The 19,263-nt window shown below is 44.6% G+C and overlaps 2 protein-coding genes and 1 long non-coding RNA gene across 3 annotated transcripts; all 3 read right to left on the bottom strand.

Moving 5' to 3' along the window:
- Positions 1-3,089: 3,089 nt before the first annotated feature.
- On the bottom strand, positions 3,090-6,355 carry LOC119294586. Its single transcript, XM_037572798.1, has 6 exons — positions 6,172-6,355; positions 6,004-6,076; positions 5,122-5,229; positions 4,899-4,997; positions 3,656-3,781; positions 3,090-3,539 (listed from the first exon to the last, which is right to left on the bottom strand). The coding sequence occupies exons 1-6, from the start codon at positions 6,313-6,315 to the stop codon at positions 3,406-3,408; spliced, it is 684 nt and encodes a 227-aa protein (XP_037428695.1). The 5' UTR covers positions 6,316-6,355; the 3' UTR covers positions 3,090-3,405.
- Positions 6,356-9,987: 3,632 nt separating this feature from the next.
- Positions 9,988-10,684, bottom strand: LOC119293194. Its single transcript, XM_037571740.1, has one exon. It carries the CDS (start codon positions 10,542-10,544, stop codon positions 10,182-10,184), a length of 363 nt encoding a protein of 120 aa, XP_037427637.1. The 5' UTR covers positions 10,545-10,684; the 3' UTR covers positions 9,988-10,181.
- Positions 10,685-14,275: 3,591 nt separating this feature from the next.
- On the bottom strand, positions 14,276-16,470 carry LOC119293193. The gene is made up of 3 exons (XR_005142978.1): positions 16,415-16,470; positions 15,252-15,349; positions 14,276-14,511 (listed from the first exon to the last, which is right to left on the bottom strand). It is a non-coding gene; the product is annotated as an uncharacterized LOC119293193 (long non-coding RNA).
- Positions 16,471-19,263: the final 2,793 nt, after the last annotated feature.

The raw sequence follows: 19,263 nt of genomic DNA, 5'->3' as shown, positions 1-19,263 counted from the left end.
CTCGACATCGTGGTTCATCCGATGAGATCATCGTGGAACATGTGGGAGCCAACATGGGTATCCAGATCCCGCTGTTGGTTATTGACCGGAGAACGTCTCGGTCATGTCTGCATGGTTCCCGAACCCGTAGGGTCTACACACTTAATGTTCGATGACGCTAGGGTTATAAAGGAAGTTTGTATGTGGTTACCGAATGTTGTTCGGAGTCCCGGATGAGATCCCTGACGTCACGAGGAGTTCTGGAATGGTCCGGAGGTAAAGATTTATATATGGAAAGTCCTGTTTTGGTCACCGGAAAAGTTTCAGGTTTTATCGGTAACATACCGGGACCACCGAGAGGGTCCCGGGGGTCCATCAAGTGGGGCCACCATCCCCGGAGGGCTGCATGGGCCAAGTGTGGGAGGGGACCAGCCCCAGGTGGGCTGGTGCGCCCCCCCCCCCACAAGGGCCCAAGGCGCCTAGGGTTTGGGGAGGGGGCGCCTCCACCTGACTTGGGGGACAAGTTTCCCCTCTCCCCCCCTGGCCGCCCCCCTAGATGGGATCTAGGGCTGGCCGCCGCCCCTAGGGTGGAACCCTAGGTGGGGGCGCAGCCCCCCCCCTCTCCCCTATATATAGTGGAGGCAAAGGGGCAGCCCAACACACGAAGTTCTTCTCCTGTTGGCGCAGCCCTACCTCTCTTTCTCCTCCTCTCCCGCGGTGCTTGGCGAAGCCCTGCAGGATTGCCACGCTCCTCCATCACCACCACGCTGTTGTGCTGCTACTGGACGGAGTCTTCCCCAACCTCTCTCTCTCTCCTTGCTGCATCAAGGCATGGGAGACGTCACCGGGCTGTACGTGTGTTGAACGCGGAGGTGCCGTCCGTTCGGCACTAGGATATCCGGTGATTTGGATCACGACGAGTACGACTCCTTCAACCCCGTTCTCTTGAACGCTTCCGCTTAGCGATCTACAAGGGTATGTAGATGCACTCTCCTTCTCTCTCGTTGCTAGTCTCTTCATAGATAGATCTTGGTGACTCGTAGGAAATTTTTTAAATTTCTGCTACGTTCCCCAACAAACCCCACACGCCATTTAATCTCTCATCATGGCCGTCTATGTTCATTTACCCACTCCCATCCCCACCGTTGGATAACCGGGGAAGTGTTACTGCGGGTATTCGCCAGTTATCAATCGCTGCGCATTTCTTCAGTGTTCGTCTAGATCTTGACATTAACTGCAAATGACATTGACTACGGTTACGGTTAGGGGATGGTTTGATAGTTTAATACTACATACCCTTTTCTTGAAAATGTTTATTTACCTATGCATGAAAGCGTGATGTCAGTCGCAACATTTTCTCTTCGGCTCCCTAGATAATTTAACATGAACATTCCTGACCGGATCAGTGTGGTCTTCTTTCTTTTGGCTCAAACTTATGTCGGCGACTTTCACACATAATTTTTTGGAATAAATGTCGTTGCAAAACAACTAAAATGTCACAAGGAGAACATGCATTCAAAGGGTGTGGAATTGATGTAACAAATGAAAATTACCTCTCCAGGCTTAACTATAAGATGGTCACCCTCAAAGATAGTCTAACTCTAGATTCTCTTTTACGACTGTGCATGCATCTTCATGTTTATCAATCATCGGCATTCTACATGTTCATAAAGAAAAGTGTAAATTTTACATCCGGCTGGCATCTATCGACATAACAAATTAGACAACCTTCTATACAAGTGCCCAAAAACAAATTAAAAAATTAAAAAAATATTACTCCCTCCAATTTGTCATGTCTCTTACCAATTACAGATCCAACAACAGATTTTATTAAAGAGGAAACGTATTTACAAGAGGCAGATGTGATAATGTACCTTACTGCATCACCGGGCCCACACAAAGGTGGAGCATGGTGGTCTATGGATTTATGCGGCACAACTGGCCTGGGGCGAAGTTCTTCATAGAGCAGTAGCTGAGGCCAAGGTAAACGAACCTCTGAAAAGTGAGAACAACTTTTGCAAATAAAGGAAAACTCGAGAATCCAAACGAAAACAGTGTGCATCTATCAATAATCCAAATGAAACAATGTGTTAAGCAACAAAACTCTCCAAATCCTAATGGTGAGTACCTCTTAATTCTTATACGCACAAAAATAGTCGCTGAGCTTATCTTGGTGAGGCAACTTTGGCATCTTCTTTCAATTTGTTCGCGACATGGTCCGGCTTCTCCAACTATATGGACTCGTGGTGAAGAACGGTAAGCTTGTGTTGCATGGAGTGATGCCCCAACCGATGTTCCTTCAACAATTTGTTGATCTTGTTTCAAGCGGTGAGTGGCTATTGCAGTCTGCAAAGCATGGTACCACTATGGCGTTTGCGGATTGGGCTTTCCTTTTATGTCGATTCAATGGGATTTTCAATCTCTAACGAATGGCATGCTATCAAAGATATAAGATGTTATGGTTTTTAATATAATTTTAATTTTTTTACTAGTCATTTCGTGTCTAGTTGTCTTTCAGTTGTGCTAGATTTATTTATGTGAAACAAACAATCGTTTCTGGATTAGCAAAGGCCAGTGCTAAGCATGCAATTAGTATGGTGATGTGCGAATACTGAGTATTTTTAGAAAATACAGTGTACATTCAGAATAACTAGCATGCGATTAGCGGCTATTAAGGTGAAATATTATGTTATACATAATAGTTTTAATATAACCACAATTTAGTTCCAGATCATGCAGGTAACACAAAAAACAACAACACATACCCGCATTATTCGCCCTGAACTAGTTGCTTTCCAGATTTGCGAGATCAAGACATGTATCATGCTCATCTCCTTTTGCGCTCAAATCAAACAGCACCGCACGGTAATCATCATCCATCATTACAGAGAAAGGGACATACCCATGTGGGAAGAAAAAGAAAAAGTATCATCCCGTAGTTCCGGCTAGCTGCCTACTTATCCCTTTCGGACCCCACGACAGCGGAGGTCTTCCATGAACTGGCTATGTTATTATTCAGATACAAAGGTTTATAAGTTACTAGAATAAAAGCCAAATAAGTCCAGTTTAAGATCGTATATTTTTATTAAAGACGTTTGAAACAACGAAAAGGTTCATGCCCAGCATATAGTATATTCTTATTAAAGACGTTTGATGAGAACATTGTAGTAGTGATTTCAATCCCATCACCAAAAAGAACTGCATAGACCAATTGCCAGTATCATAGTACAAAGAAGGTACCCCAAAGTTGAGTGCTTGGAACAAAATGTCTCGCGCCAGCAACAAGCCCGGGGTGTCGCAAATCGGAGCCCCCAGGAAGAGAAAATGGTGCACCGAGCTTGTTTTCTTGTTTCAATCAAAATAATGGCCCAGTCACGACTTCAGTTTGGAGAAAACATGCAGATAAACCCACCCGGGCATTTACCATCACGACTTCAGTTGATCAAACGTCTTGAGAAGGCTAGCCTTGCAGGCCTCGATCTCGGCATATTCGGGGGAATTTGGAGTGGAGGCGACGATGGCGTAGGCACCTGCCTTGTCCAAAAACCCCGCAGCTTTATCTGCACATACAGCACAAGCATGAAATTCAAATGGACCACTTTGGATACCAGAACGATACAAGGAGCTAGAACCAAGTAGGATGCGTCAATAGGAATGGCTAGTGTTTTTTCCTCACCCGACTTTGCAAGTGCCACGAGAGCTTTCAGAGCTTCTTTGCGTGTTTTATCATCTTTAGCACCTTCTAACACATTCAGAATTTCTTGAGCTCCACCCATCTCTACCACCTTCATTCTCCTTTCATCTGTACCCGTAGGAGATTAGTAACAACATTCAATAGTAAAATGGGAATATATCTCATTGACAAAATATGTTAAGTACAGATAAGCTGGAGTTAATTGTTGTTACAGGAGTGGGAACGGAACCACAGAAAATTTAGCTACTGCAAGACTTCATATGGATACATCCTTTTCACTGATAAACTCTAGTGAATTCTGCCGCAGAAATGGACCAGATGATACAAATGACCAACATCCCATGTGATAGACTAGTAGCAATCTAACACGCATAATTGTTAGTAAAGAAGCCCATAATCTCATGAGTCTGACATTGCTCAAGTCCAAATAACTGCTAAGATGAAATGCTGGATCATTCTCATGCAGGGGTATGCAAAATGGCAGGACCAAGCAATGAGTTGGATATTATTATTTCTGAGAAAAGGGGGAACAGGTTGGATATATTGCTCATACTCTCCACAACAGATGTAACATTCTAACTTTATGATTTCATTTTTTTACAAAGCTAAGAGATATTACACAAAGCAGGAATTTTCCTAAATAAATCAATCAGTGGTGATTATTTGCCATGAACAATATGTGGTAGAAATAAGTTTGTGTGGTTCAGGGAGCCATCTAACAGTTCAGGCTTTGTGCACATGAAAGACGAAAAGTTTGAGGTACGGGAGATAGATCATAGATACAAATAGAGTGACAGAATATGAGTTGTCATGCCATGGAGTCCTGCACCCAGCAGATAGGTCTTTCTTGGTTTCCAAGTCTAGTTCTGCTAATTCATAATGATAGGTTTACGTATTTCTTTGTTAGTTTGAGACAGTTGGTTCAAGTTTTTCCTAAACTACCACCGAACTGTGCTAACATTGAAGAAAATCAAGAAATACTATCACTAGTCTAGATCTAGCTCTCTAAGCAAGTAAACCTCCGCCCGGAATTAACTGTCACTGAAATGAGTGTATTTACTGTCGCTGAAATGAGTGTATCTAGATATGTTTCAGTGTGTAGATACACTTGTTTCAGCGACAGTTAATTCTGGACAAAGGGAGTAATTCATAATATGTTTTAAAGCCCAGCACGCAGAAATAAATTGCAACAGAACTCTAAAAATGCTTGGATAAAATTGGTTACCATCAACGGCAAAACGAGCTAATCTGGAAGCCCCCATCCGCTTGAACAAGGGATCTTTGACATGTAAAAGCGTAATGGATTGCTGTAGTAGGTTATCCCCTGAAAACTTGTCAGACAGAAGCAATTTCAAGTTCACCAGCATAATGTTCTAAGCTGGTAACTATAAGGAGAGTATCCAGAAGTGGCACATTTGTTAGCACATTATATGAAATCGCTATCATACCCATGTAGGGAAAGAATTGCCAACCAACAAGGCCAGCAGTCCCTATGAAGAATATCTTTAATATCCATCCAAATTTCTTCTCAACTTCCTCCTCAAGTGCCCTGTCATCTGTGCACCATTTTAGTTCAAGTTAGACAATTCTATATATGGATTTCACTTGGACGGAAGTATTCATACAGTAAAAAAAGAATAGCAAAAACCGCAAAATAAAGGAACACCTGAATTTCTTTTTCACAAATTACTTTCAACACAAGTTACCACAGCATAGCCCCATACTTGTATAGTGACATAAGAGTATGTGGATGTGGATACAGAACATAAACACTGAAACATAACTTACTAAGTCATACTCCCTCCGTCCAAAAATACTTGTCATCAAAATCGATAAAAAGAGATGTATCTAGAACTAAAATACGTCTAGATACATCCCCTTTTATCCATTTTGATGACAAGTATTTCCGGACGGAGGGAGTAGTGATTAGTGATCCTGCTGTAAGGCAATTAATTCTACAGGCACCACCACCAGTCTGACAAGGTGAGTTTGGGACCAGGGTATTCTCGAAGAAAAACACTAGAATTACAGGACGGACGCAGGAACCACCGGATCAAACTGATAACACCATTATCCAGCGAAAGCGATTACCGGCGAGACGGTGAAACAATTAAACACGCCTCTTGGTCCCCTATACACCAATCTCACATTCACTGATCCAGGCACATGTACATCGTACACCAATCAAACAATCACCATCCACAGCCAAAAAACACACGGTAACTCATGGCCATTTTGACCCCAATTTTCATCAGTGTGTCCCATGAACAGCGAAACATCATAGATTTGAGGAAGTGAAATGAAGCCACTGGGCACTGGCCACATAGTACCTCTCTCGTTGTAGGTGCAGAGCCTGCGGCACAAGAGGATCCCAGATCCGCCACTCCAACCGCCCGCCGCGACCTAGAGCCCAAACCAGACCACACGAATCAGGAAGCTTAGAGCATGGCGTGGAAGGAACCCAGAACCCAGAACCCAGGAGGGACCGGGGAGCGTACCTCGGCGCCACCGGCGCGGCGTAGGATAGGTACTGCTCCGCTGAAACATGCCTCCGCGGCCGCCGGCGCTGCCCGGCGAGCGGCTGCCGCGGCCGACGGCGGCGACAGGAGGCGGCGGAGCGCGACCTGCGAGAGCCTCTGCATCGGTGGTGAATTGGTGTTGTTCTGGAGGCGGCTTGGGCCCAGTGGGCTTACAAGCTCTCTTCGTGGCGATAAGTTGGACTTTGTCAGATGGTTCTCCTCGTTGGGCTGGACCTGGACATGACTTCTACCTTTCCATTTCTACGAAATAGAGAGGTTTGCCTAAAAAAACGAAATACAGAGGTTCAAGCCTAATTTTGTCAAATTTATCTCTGTTTCTTGAGAGAATTTCAAGCTTTATTGATAAGGATAATCAAGGCTGCGTGCCTCACGGATACAATCCGAGTTTACGTGAAATATAGAATCACTAGAGAACGCACGAGGTCTAGCTAGGAACAACTTTTTGGCCGTCCCCAAAATCTACTCGGTTTCCCTCGCATCTAGCCACCGCACCTCTTCGGCACTGTGAGGTAGGGGAATGAGACCCTCTGGCTTAGCTTTCTCTACACCGCTCGTATCGTCGTCCATGCGGCATCATATATATGGCGATTGGCGAGCTCATTCGCTAAGGTGATCTGGAAAACCAACGGGCCAATCGAACCAAGCGGATGACAGAATTGCGTGAAGACAAAGAAAAAGGGTTTGAGGACCAATGTCGTCAGAGCGTCGAATGTGCCTGCCTGACGCTGAAATAAGTTGTCCCAGCACTTAGATGGATATGTGGAGCATCGTTAAGGTTGTGTCCTTAGCGGAGGTGGACATCGACGAGGCGTCGTAAGCTGTCATACGGGTAACGAGGTGGCATTGGTGTCGGCCAGCGGAGGATGGACCTCCAAGCTAGGTGTCATTACAGACCTTGGCTACAGTAGTTACCACTACTTGAATCAGCGCTTTTGCCGGCAAAGGCTTTGTCGAGTGTTCTACTTGGCGAAGGCTGCTCAACATACATCCTCCGGACAAAAATGAGGTTTGTTGAGTTCCTTCTGTCGGGCACCAGGTAAAGGTTTTGTTGAGCGGCGGGCATGCATGGGTGCTCAGCACAATAAAGTGGCTTGACAGACGACCGACGAAACTGTGATTGCCATGTGGCACCAGTGTGTGTTGAGTGCTTGCCGGGTAGACTCGGCAAAAGCCGACGCGCAAAAGGTCGCCATGTGTCCCTTTAGTTCATCGAAGATAGATATTTGGCAAATAAGCTCTTTGTCGAGTGCTAACGCTCGGCCAAGGGCAATGCACAGGAGGTCGCCATGTGGCATTGCCAGTTCGCCGAAAGCCAACACTCGGCAAACACAGATTCTCTTTGTCGTGCGCCAACGCTCGACGAAGGCCGATGCACATAAGGGTGCCACGTGGACCGTTGGTTCCGCAAAGACACATGCTCTCCGCCGAATGTCAACACTCGGCATACCATCCGGCTGCCACGCTCCGAGGACGTGCCACATTTCGGCTTTTGTCAAGCGCCTTTTGTGGACACTCGGCGAAGCGAAGCCTCCTAGGAGTTACCAGATCACCCCACATAACAACTCCGCCGATCGAGTGTGGCACTCACTCTACACACATGCCTTTACCAAGTGTAACACTCAACAAATCTTCAGTCAGCAACAGGGTTTCAAATTTGTTTTCCGATTTACCCTGCAACAAAACATATATAACGATCTTTTATATCCCACATATCACAAACAATGAAACATTATAATATCCAAAACACCATTCCGCAACATACATCACAAGGTCACAAGTACAGGAGCACATGCCCTTGATGGCTCTCAGTTACAAGATCTTTAACCTTAGGCAGGCATTTGGGACTGTAATTTAGTCTGATCGTCATAAGGTTTACAAACTTTCATTCTACTAGTACTATTTGTGGTAGTATAATTAATATGATCCAAAAGCTCCCTCTGACTCTGCTTCACCTGATGACCACCTACTTGGCATGCAATCTGAGCCATGGATCATCGTCGACTCTGTCCACCTTCAACGTGCACATTGCTCTCATCCTGGTCCTGCTCTGCTCCTGGTCCGGGCAGGGGCGCGCATCCTCCTCCGTGAGCCGCGGGCGAGATTATCCCCTGCTACGTACATCCTGATCCGCGCTAGCCCACGATGCTCCCTGTCCCTGATCACCCCACCCCATCCATTTGCCCGCGCCCAATCGAGTGCGATGGCAACCGCGCGCAATCCTTGGGTGCTCCCACAATGATTTACTCCTCTTCCTTTTTTGTCTCTCTTTGGTGGATTCGGGCATCCACATGATGCCGTCATGAAATCATTCAAGTTGGGGGCTGCGGATCATTGCTCGATACGGATTCCACTGTCCTGAGATCGATCTATGGCGGCCGGGTTGAAGTGGCGTGGCCGCGTGGGAGGGGCCAGGCCGGCATGCACGCAAGGTGCTCGATGGTATGCGCACACGCACAGGTGCGTGCTCCTTGATATCATCAGTTCTTTAAAACTTTTTAGCGGGCCGTGTTCCCTGCCATGCCGGGCTGTCCCTTTCTCTCTCTCTCTCTCGTGTGTGTGTGTGTGTGTTTGTGTGTGTGTGTGAGCTCATGGACGGGCATTGATGAATCACAGTTTATGCCCACGGCAGCTTCAGAATACATGCACATCCCTGAAACTTGGTGTGCATGGACTGTAGTTTTGCACCAGTTTCGGAGGAAATAGGACTGTGAGCCCGCCCATGACTGAACAATATTGCATGGTGATAAACTGATAGGTTGTAAAGTCCCATTTGTATCTCACATAAGCAAATACTCCCTCCGTCCCAAAATAAGTGTCTGAAGCTTAGTACAACTTTGTTTGTACTAGAGTTAGTATAAAGTTGAGACACTTATTTTGGGACGGAGGGAGGGAGTAGTAAATTATGCATCGCACATAAGCAAATAGTTAAGTAACAAACAGTTGTACGCCTTAATTTTGACCGTGGAATCTTTGGCCAAAGATAGAGTAAAATGACATTCCATCCCATGTGCTAGAACCCAAAGAGTAGTCCACAATAAGTTGTCTAGTTTTATGCACTGTCCAATATTCGTAGAACTTGGTCTAGCACCATCACAACTCCACTTAAGCAGTGCTACCACTAATTATCAGCTTGTCGTTGTCTCTGATTTCTTCCTAAGGATGATACAATGGCGTAAACTGAAAAGATCAGCTTTGAAATACTTAGATACCCTGGTGGCCTATCCTTATCTTCAGGACTGTTGAACTGATTGACCATGATTTAGATGAAGATTTAGTGTTCTCACTCTGTTCGTAATATGACCACACACCCATCTGAGAAATCACAGTACTTCTACAATCTTGATATCAAACTGCACATGCTTTGGTCAGCAGCTATCGCTATAATGGGAACGTTGGAAAGGGAAAAAGAAGGAGTTCCAAATGCTATGACTTTAGCTATCACTATAATCTTGATCACAGTCAGTATAGTGGTGCAACAGCAGCCACCAGCTTTAGGTAATGCCGGTACATAGATAAATAGATTGCCTTGATTCTTGGTGCAGCGTCTCCATCGCAAATCACGTCTGACACGGCGAGTAGTGTGAACAATGTTGCCTGCACATGCTAACCTCCTCTTTGTCTTTGTTAGGTTGCAACAAGAAACCAATTAGCTCAGCTGAGTAGTAGTACTCCCTCTGTTCCATATTACCCGTCGCTGATTTGGTACAACTTTATACTAAATCAGCGACAAGTAATATGGAACGGAGGGAGTATATGTTAGCAACTCATGATTGCTTCGTTCTTAAAACGAACAAAAAGAACACAGTCTCATTTCAAAGCCAAGCACTATTAGCATCCATTTTGAAGAATTCTGTACATTCCAAATTCTTGCCATCATAAGAATATATGCCAAAAATGACAAAAGAAACAGGAGATTCAAGCCTGAGAAAAGCACTAGACGGTCTACAAGCCATAGAATGGTGTGTTCCTCAATATAGCGACACGGATGAATCATCTCCGACCTGCGCAGTGCCGTACTTGCTGGAGGAGGAGGAGGAGCCCGGCGGCTTGGACAAGTCGCCGGACCGCCGCCGGAGCATCTGGCGCATGCCGTCGGCCACCCGGACGGCGGGGTTGGACTTGAACATCTTGCAGAAGGCCATGTGCGCCCGCACGGCCTCCTCCACGCCCGGGTGCGCCTGCTTCTTCCTGCCGGCCTCGTCCCTGACGGCCTCGCAGCACAGCCCGCACAGCCACTGGCCGTAGAAGCTGCCTCTCACGCTCGCAATGTAGTCCTGGGTGCAGTCCTCCCTCAGGCCACAGCACTCACACTTGACTGACTCTATCTCCATTGCTGCTGGCTATGGCTATTGCTCTGTGCCGTGCTGTGGTGTGCTGTGCTGTGCTGGCCTTGGTTGGGAGGCTATTTGTAGGGGAGGAGGGAGGTTATTACGGTTGCGAGGGGCAGGGGTGGGGATGGGATGGGGTGCATTTATGATTGGAAGGCGTTGCCGCATGTTCTGAGGCGAGAGATTTGAGACAGAGTTAGTTGGGTGTGAGCCTGCCTCATTTGCTGGCCTTTTCCCTGGCATTTAAAAACTCTGGCATCAGTTGGTGGCTGGAAAGTGTTGCTGTTGCTGCGGGAATTTGGGGGGCCTCTCCCCTTCCACACAAAATGCAACCTTTGTCCCTTGCTGATCAATCCACCGGTGCCAGCCCACCCGAGTTCAAGTCCCAGCTTGAACGCGTGGTGCTCGCGGAGTTTTTTCTATAAATAAATGTCAACGAGGGTTAGTTCTTGGATTGGTCTCATTTGTTTTTAGGATTTCTGCAAATGTTTGAGCCAGGCAGTGCTGTTTCTGGTGACATGAGCCAGCCAGCTGCCAGAGAGAGGACATCTGACCCTGCTACCAGATTAGGTTTTATGCACCAGCACAAGTTACTCCATAAACTCAAAGTGCCGTAGGATTGCATAATTTAACCTGGATGTTCTTGTCAATCAATACTGTCCATGCTTGCTCGTCCTTTATAAGTAGCAGTTGGTTCCTGAGATACTCTGAATTGCATAATTGTGAGTTCGCATATCGTTCGAGGATGTACATTTACTCCATCCACTAGCCTTTCTATTTGAAAATTACCATATAGATTCAGCACATGGCTTGGTAAAAACACAATTAAACAAAAAATTACGATAGAGGTTCCAGCAGCCACCTGTGATTAGGATTTAGAGGTGGAGGGCATACACGGTAGTATCAATTTTATAGATTTTATTTATATTTCAAAAAAGGTTTAGGTATAGATTTAGTCGGTTGACACCTCTTTTCATGAAGGATATGGCAACTGGATTCCACGATTTACACTGGCCCATGGAATCTTTGCTGGTGGTGAATCATTTTTCAGTTGAAATTGAATTGGTTATTGCATTATGGAATCATGATTTACTTCGTAGATCATACTGATTATTATTGGTTTTAACTGTTCATGTCGGTACCACCGAAGTTTGCCTTCTAAGCAACAGGTATCCAAAATAAAGTCTTAGACAACTAAAAGTATTAAGTGAAGGCTCCATAGAAGATTTTCTTACTGAAAGGTGATGGCTGGACCCTTGGTTCCTAGCTGGCCAGTGCAAAATTCAGTCCATTGGTGCTTACTTATTGCCTTCAACGCTAGCTGACGTTGGTTATTTGATTCCTCCAAAAGAAATGACACCTTTTGTTTCTTATTATAAGATGCCATGCCGCAACTAGGATGGACCATATCGGTTGGTTTCTTGTACTATATATGTTGTACCGTAGCAGTTGTGGAACTCTAATGCCTTGGCAGCACTCTGAGATATTTCTCGATTTTGGTACCCGAGCATGTCCATAAAAATTCCGCGAAGGTATGAAAAAACATCATAGTTTATTTTTTGCGGGAAAGAAGAACATCATAGCTTGGTGCTTTGATACTACTAAAAATCGAAACCACATTTTGCGAAACTGACTTTCTTTAAGAAGGCATTAAACTGAAATCATCTCAAAAAACTAAGATCTGGAACTGAGACTATTTTGTAAGAAAACATATCAAACTGGAATTTGATGAATGAAATGCAATTTTCTAGACCTGCATGAATCGGATGGATTGCATAATACTGCATCGGAACTTGATCAGCCCCTCGAAAACCACTCTCATTATTTTCTGGTGTAACATTTCATTTGCGATTTGTACTGCCTTTTGGTGACGATGCCATTTTATACCGCTTTACATTCTGAACTTAATCTCTCGAAGTGAAAAGGTTAACTTATTGTTCACATGTCACCATTCATGTTAATGGGCTTGTGCAGTTGTTAGCTGGACATACTATCTATCCTTTTCTTATCAGCTAAACAACTTATTGACTAAACGCAAGTACGTGTCTGATCTTCACAGGCGCACTTCCTGAATGTTTGATTAAGCGCCTGGTCTATTCCGACACTCCTTGTCTTTCGCTATTTCCGAAATGTAACTACATTTTGGTTAGTGCATATGCTCCGTTAGCTAGGAAGCTATACCGACCGTCTGTCTTTGTCTTCCATTTAAATGCTTCTATAAGCACATGGTTCTTCTTCCTTTCGCACTTTGGTTGACAACTGGAATTTAGGTCTGCATTTTAATTATATTTGTCATAGGAAAGCTTATCTAGTAAAGTATGTAATGATTTCGCTCCCCGAGAGGAGTTATACTAGTAGTTCCACGTCAATTTTGATTTGAGGTGTCATAATAAATTTCCTAGTCCATTTCATGCCATGATGCTATTCAGGCCCATACACGTGATGCTACTCGATTGCACACCATCTTCTATGAAGAAGTCATTGCTCTTCTGATAGGGATAGGGTACAAGCGTAATTGCGTGCAGAGAGTTGAGTGGAACGCAAGTTATTCGTTTCCAAGAAGATTACACAAGTACCTAGAGACAGGGAGATCGATCCATACCTAGTAGTAGTTGAGAAATTTGGCTACCGGTATAAACATGATGACAGTTCTGTTTATTTGGATTTTGCTATAAATCAAACGTCAGATTTTTTAGCATGGCAAATCGAACGTTTTCATGGCAAATTTAGTTGTCGTGAGGATGACAATTTTCTTTATCAAGCATGAAATTTTTTCGATTTGCCATGGTTAAAAATCTGACGTCGTATTTTTAACATTACCATTTTATTTTCCCTCAACTTGAAGATCCTACATGTTTTCTTGAATTTAGTTTAACAATTCTAGGTTAGTAAAATAGGGCATTTGTGCTAGTACAATATGTCAATGTCCATTATAACCCACTGTCTGATTTATTGGTAAGACATGTTGTTTTACTAAGTAATGATGATGATTACTGATGTTGCAGTTTAATATAGATAAAAAAGGTGAAATGTTTGGCACCTGCCAGGCACGTTTGATGATATAGTAGTTTTTGAAGTTTTAGCCAGTGGTTGAACAAAACTGTGATAAGATGCTTCAAACTATCGGTAGCACACACATGGTGCTGCTGTCTGAAGGGAGCATTTGTTTGGTGCTGAATTGTCGTTCTAATTTTCTTTTCATGAGCTTCTTCTGATTCTAAATTCTAACAACAGAAGGTAAAATCCAGAAAAAATCAAGGATAATTATTAGCCAATGAGTGAGGCTAAAAAGGTTTTAAAACATTAAGGGCCTGGCATAACAAGGTCAAAAGCCCATACTAGGTGGCTACTATTACTATTTTTTGCCTAAGTTCACTCTAATCATCAACCTGAAACTGAAGGATAGAAGCCATGTTGGAAATGCAGTACTAGGAAAGTGCTTGAAAGCCTCTCACAGAGTAATTAACAAAGAGAAATGTTAGTGATAGTCTACACTACTATTAAACAATCCAACAAAAACTTCATTAAACGCACCCCACAAAACATACACAGACCCATTACAACCCCATGATTAGACCCACTAATCTCAATCCAACGGATAGCCTTTATCTCATGTGTCTCTGGTGTGCACCCAACAATTAAGGTTGACTGACCATGCTCCACCGCCCCACCGCATCATAGACTCCACGCGGGCTCGACCAAAACCCCTACAATCACGCACCACGCATGCCATGCAAAGAAAAACATAACATATATCCCATAAAATAAGCAACAGATCCCCAGGCTTATCCCCTCGCCGCACGGAAGCATCGTCGGCTTCCGGGACTACGACCTCGACGCCCGGCAATGGCATCGCCTTCCTGGTCGGCGCCCTCACCGCCCTGCACCAAGCCATCAAGTGTGCGGCTGTTCCTCCATCACCACTCACCGCGGATATGCCGTCAGCTCCCTGCACCTCCTTCGCCATCCTCTAAAACACCAGGCAAGATTTTAATACTAATACGTAGTATATTAGATATCTCTTCTTCTTGTTCTCCTAATTAGCACGGACAATAATGGTTACATGGTGCGCTTCACGCCTCTATCTAAATCAATGTTCAAATAGACCATGTTCTAAATACAATGAGCAGATTCTGGATTTTAAGTGCACAAATTTCAGGTGATACCTAGCCATGAAAAAAAACACCCCCAGCTAAAAATACCATAAGAATACTGCACCCCTAGATTTGTTCATGTGCATTTATTTCATATTTCACTTGGAACTTTAGACATATCAATTGATCTTGGCCAAAGAGAAACTTTGAGAGAACAATGGACACATATTCTTTTCAGTTCTATGAAATAGCAGTCCGTCTAATAAATCAGCAATTGATATGTTTTGCTGATTGATCTCAGGACGAGATTTAGTACTGTAACTGTTATACTTGGGTAACTATACCATAAATAGCTTATTTGTGCAGTTTCAATCTACAAAAATATCTCCAGTCTACATACTAATAATATATAGGCAGCAATTGTCTAACATATAATAAAGCACATCCTATGCTGAACATGAACAATAATATAGCATGATGGTTTTAATGATATACATCCTATGCTGAACATGAACAAGACAGAAAATAATAAAGGATTCTCTCCAAAGTAATTACCGACTGTTTCCAATGATTTTGAATTTCAAGTAATAAAGGATATAAGGTTACAATTCATCACCTGAAAAAAAATCATAGTAATGTCTTCTCCAACTGACCACACCCTTGAGCAATTGATGAAAATGGATATATCATCGAGAGCCTTGCAAGCAGATTTATCTACAACAGGAAACACACAATGGGGACATATCAGATATTCCCAATCACCATCTGAAATGTTTAATGTTTACTGCCCCTTCAAATGTCAGCTTATCTACCAAATTTCTGTACATCTGATTGTTAAGTTTTAAAAACAGGAACGACATATCCAGCTATAATTACAGCAGGGAGCGACACTAACTAAACCTCTTGACACGCTAAATTAAAATTCAAGTATATTTATGCATGCCCCAACGATCTGATTGTATTAATGGCCATACGTGATTAATCGCATTCTACTTAAGGAACAACTTCAACTAACTGTATCATGCAAACTAACTGCGAGTTGGCAAGCAGGGACCTCCGATCTGGGACCTTCCTGGCCCATTGGCCACCAAGCCTGGTTCCTAGAGTGGACGTCAGGTAGCGATGCATGAGACACAACTCGGTGCCCTCACCGCCGGGCGGCGGCGAAGGCAGCGCCACGCAGAACACAAGATGGCCCCCGAGCAGATATTGATCTTAGTCTCGCCTTCTCATCCTGACGAAATATGCCATTTGTATTTCCATGACCTTATTATTAGAACACACAGGGAACTTTCCTAGCTTCAGTCCAGACATGATTTGTTGAACGTGAACAAAATAAGAGTCACATATCTAAGATTTAAATCAACTTCTATTGCTATCTCAGTATGAGAAAGGAAAATCCTCTCAGAGCTTGGAATTAGCGGAGTAGGATTCTCACAGAATTAGTGGGTAATTCCTAGCAGAAGGGTATGGTTATTAGGCAAATAAAATTGAACAAAACGCACCATAATTTTTCCATGATCTGTGTGCTCCACGAACAGGGTTCATGTCAAACTCAACTGATAGATTCTACCAGTGAAACATCGGTGACAGAAAAGAATTACCTATAAATTTTAATATTCAAGCAGTGCATTCCTATCCCATCCCATATCATATATCAATCATACTGGTGTATGGTGATAAATTTGCAACGAGATGTGCTATTCGCTTCAGCTGTCCTCGAACAATAACTGTCCGGGCTCATGTCCCCTAGAAATTAGTTTACTGCCTAATGCTCACCCGAACTCCTTGTGCTTGGGGGCACCGTGAAGAGGACGTTGGCGGTCGTCTTCCAATCAGCACCGCTGGACAAGTCGAACTCCTGCACTTTCTGGTACGCCTCCATCGGCAATGGGGGACCTCCCTCGCATCAGGATTCAGGAGGAGAGAAGGGGCCGGCTTCGCCAGCGAGCATGCCGAGCTCTAGCGCTTCCTCGAGCACTTCGGCGACCAGATTCGAAGAGGGAGCAGGGTAGAGCAGGGGCGTGCGAGTCCCGTGCCTCCGCGTCCGCCTCTGACGGCGCCTACTGTTGGATTGCTCGCGCGAGCATGCCGAGCTCGAGGGCCTCCTCGGCCACTTCCGCGACCAGATTCAACATGAAGAGGAGGAAGAGCAGGGGCTGCGGACCTCGCGCCGGCAGTGGGAACGAAGGGGAGTGGCGGCCTGACCATGAAGAGCCGGCGATGGAGAGAGGGAGCTGACGGCCATGGTAGGATGGGGAATGGGGGAGAATTGTGACGGGGCGGTGGGGACTGGGGAAGTGACCAGAGAAATCTGAGGGGGCGGTGGGGAGTAGTATTAGACAGTGGTCAGAGAGACTGTGAGTGAGTGAGTGCGGCGTTGTCCAAACAAAAAAAAATCTGTTAAGAGGATGCAGTCTATTTTGTGCGCTGTGTCTGATTTATGATTTGATGATTTTAAAAGCTTTTATATTTATTTTTTTGAGTTGTAGCTTTTTATAAAACTATCTATAAAAGTTGATAAACAAATTTATTGAAAATATTTATATAACTAGCTACCATTTTACTAGACTCGGAACTGAATGATGATAACATAAGAAACAATGAGATGCAAGATGACGGAAACAACATAGATCCCACAGATTGTCTGATTTTGAATTAGAAGTTAAGCTCTTCTCGCAACTATTTCTCCTTTCATCGTCTGCCAATCCAACAAATGATGATTTAATAGATGAACTTTACTTGTGCATCAGTATGGTTGATGATGTCTCTTACTGGAGTATAAGCCACATTTTTCAGTTTATTTTGTATTCTAATAAATTATTCTCTTATGTCATTGTAATTGACGAATTCCGATTTCTTAAATGGCTCGGTAATAAAACTCTCTAAAAGAGAAATAAGATTCAAAATAGATGTTTTATTGCAAATTATAATGCGTTGCACGTGCATGCTTACTAGTTTAATAAGTAACTCGTGGTCCTACTACTCTAGTACTATAGCATAATCACTTGATCAAACTAATAACTGTTGGGTTATCCAGAGAATTAATTGGACGCCTGTCCAACGCACTCCGGTCAATGTTGCCACTCCAAACATCCTTTTCCGTTGGCCCAAGGAAGGGGGCGAGTGGCATGACAAAGATATTACTAGTACAGTGACACTGACAGTGAAGCAAGACCACGGCTATTGGTGGCTGCGTTCTCAGAGTCATCCGGTGCCACACGTGCGGCTATTGGTGGAGCACTGTTATTATCTTGTTTTCACGGCCGAAAAACAGAGTGTGGGATGAATGAAAAGCAGAGTGGGAGCCAATGGACGGATGCACAAGGCAAGATGAGCACGCAGGGCGGCATGGCCTTTTTCACTGTTTTGACCTTCTCAGCAAATCTCAGCACAAGATGAACTCATTTAAAAACTATCTCACGAACCTGACATTTTTTGATAGCGCGACAAGCCGTGGCGTTTCATCTCTATTTAGAAGCGCCGAACGAGCCCGCGTTGCTCCCCTTCATAAATAAGTGGCAAATCTAAACAAGCTAGTTGAAACGTCACTAGCACTAGCGTTTGGCATTTGGGTGGCAACGCCAAGGGGTTGGCGTTTTCGTATAGCTCAGCAAAGCCACGGCCTGTGGCGTTTTCGAAAAGGGTCAGATCGTGAAATAGTTTTTGAAGGGGTTTATTTTGTGCCAACGTTTCCTCATAAGGTCAGAACAGTGAAAAGGGACAGCACGCGGGCATAGCTTCTTTGGTCTGCATCCCAAGACGAGCCACGCATGCATGGCAACATGGCCCCGCCACCGATGATACGTAGATAGTAGGCTGCTGCGGCCTGCAATCATATGCTCCGATGAGATGAGCTGAGGCCGTGCATGCATGTGGGTGATGTGTTGGAACTGCCAACGCGCCAACTTGTCCGTCCGTATCCGTCCTACGCAGCCGGCACATGTGGAGCGCAGTGGCTGTAGGTACGTGCACGCTCTCGATCGCAGGCCACATACAGCCTCCCAAGACGACATCGGCCGGCAGTAACCATGTCTATGTGATGATCGTGAGCCAGCCAAGTCCAAGAGCCCAAACTGTGGACCGGTTTGGAACTACTACTAGCTACAGTAGCTAGCTAGCTCCGGATGACACCTTTGTTTTTTCCATGTCATGAGATACGTGACGAAATTAACGGCTAGCCCCAGCGTCTTCATTCATGGCACATAGGTCGATGCTATTACTGTGGTTACTTACAGGTCACAAGATCTTGGTCACCAAAGTGCCGCTCCGTTTTTGGTACTACCAAGTCAGGCCGTGAATGCGGCTCACATGATAACGCTGAGTCTTATCCATACGCTGCATATTTATGGAGAGGCGTCGTCCGGCTTGGCCGGGGGAGTTGCGAGGTTCTCAAGCCTGCCTGCTGGTTCTCAGGCGACTGCACTTCACTTGCAGAAAAGGTTCCCAGAATATATATCTTATTACGCCGCACGCCCACCCACCCTAGCCGGTACATCAACATCCATGCCACATGCCTAGCTACTGGATTCATAATTCGTTATGTCACGTCAGGGGTTTAGCCAGCTTGACTTTGGTCTCGTCGTAATCAGCATGCATGATTAAACTGGAACCGAACCGCAGAACAT

Source organism: Triticum dicoccoides, chromosome 4B (assembly GCF_002162155.2).
Source record: "Triticum dicoccoides isolate Atlit2015 ecotype Zavitan chromosome 4B, WEW_v2.0, whole genome shotgun sequence".
NCBI lineage: Eukaryota > Viridiplantae > Streptophyta > Magnoliopsida > Poales > Poaceae > Triticum > Triticum dicoccoides.
This window is presented reverse-complemented; position numbering and strand designations above follow the sequence as displayed.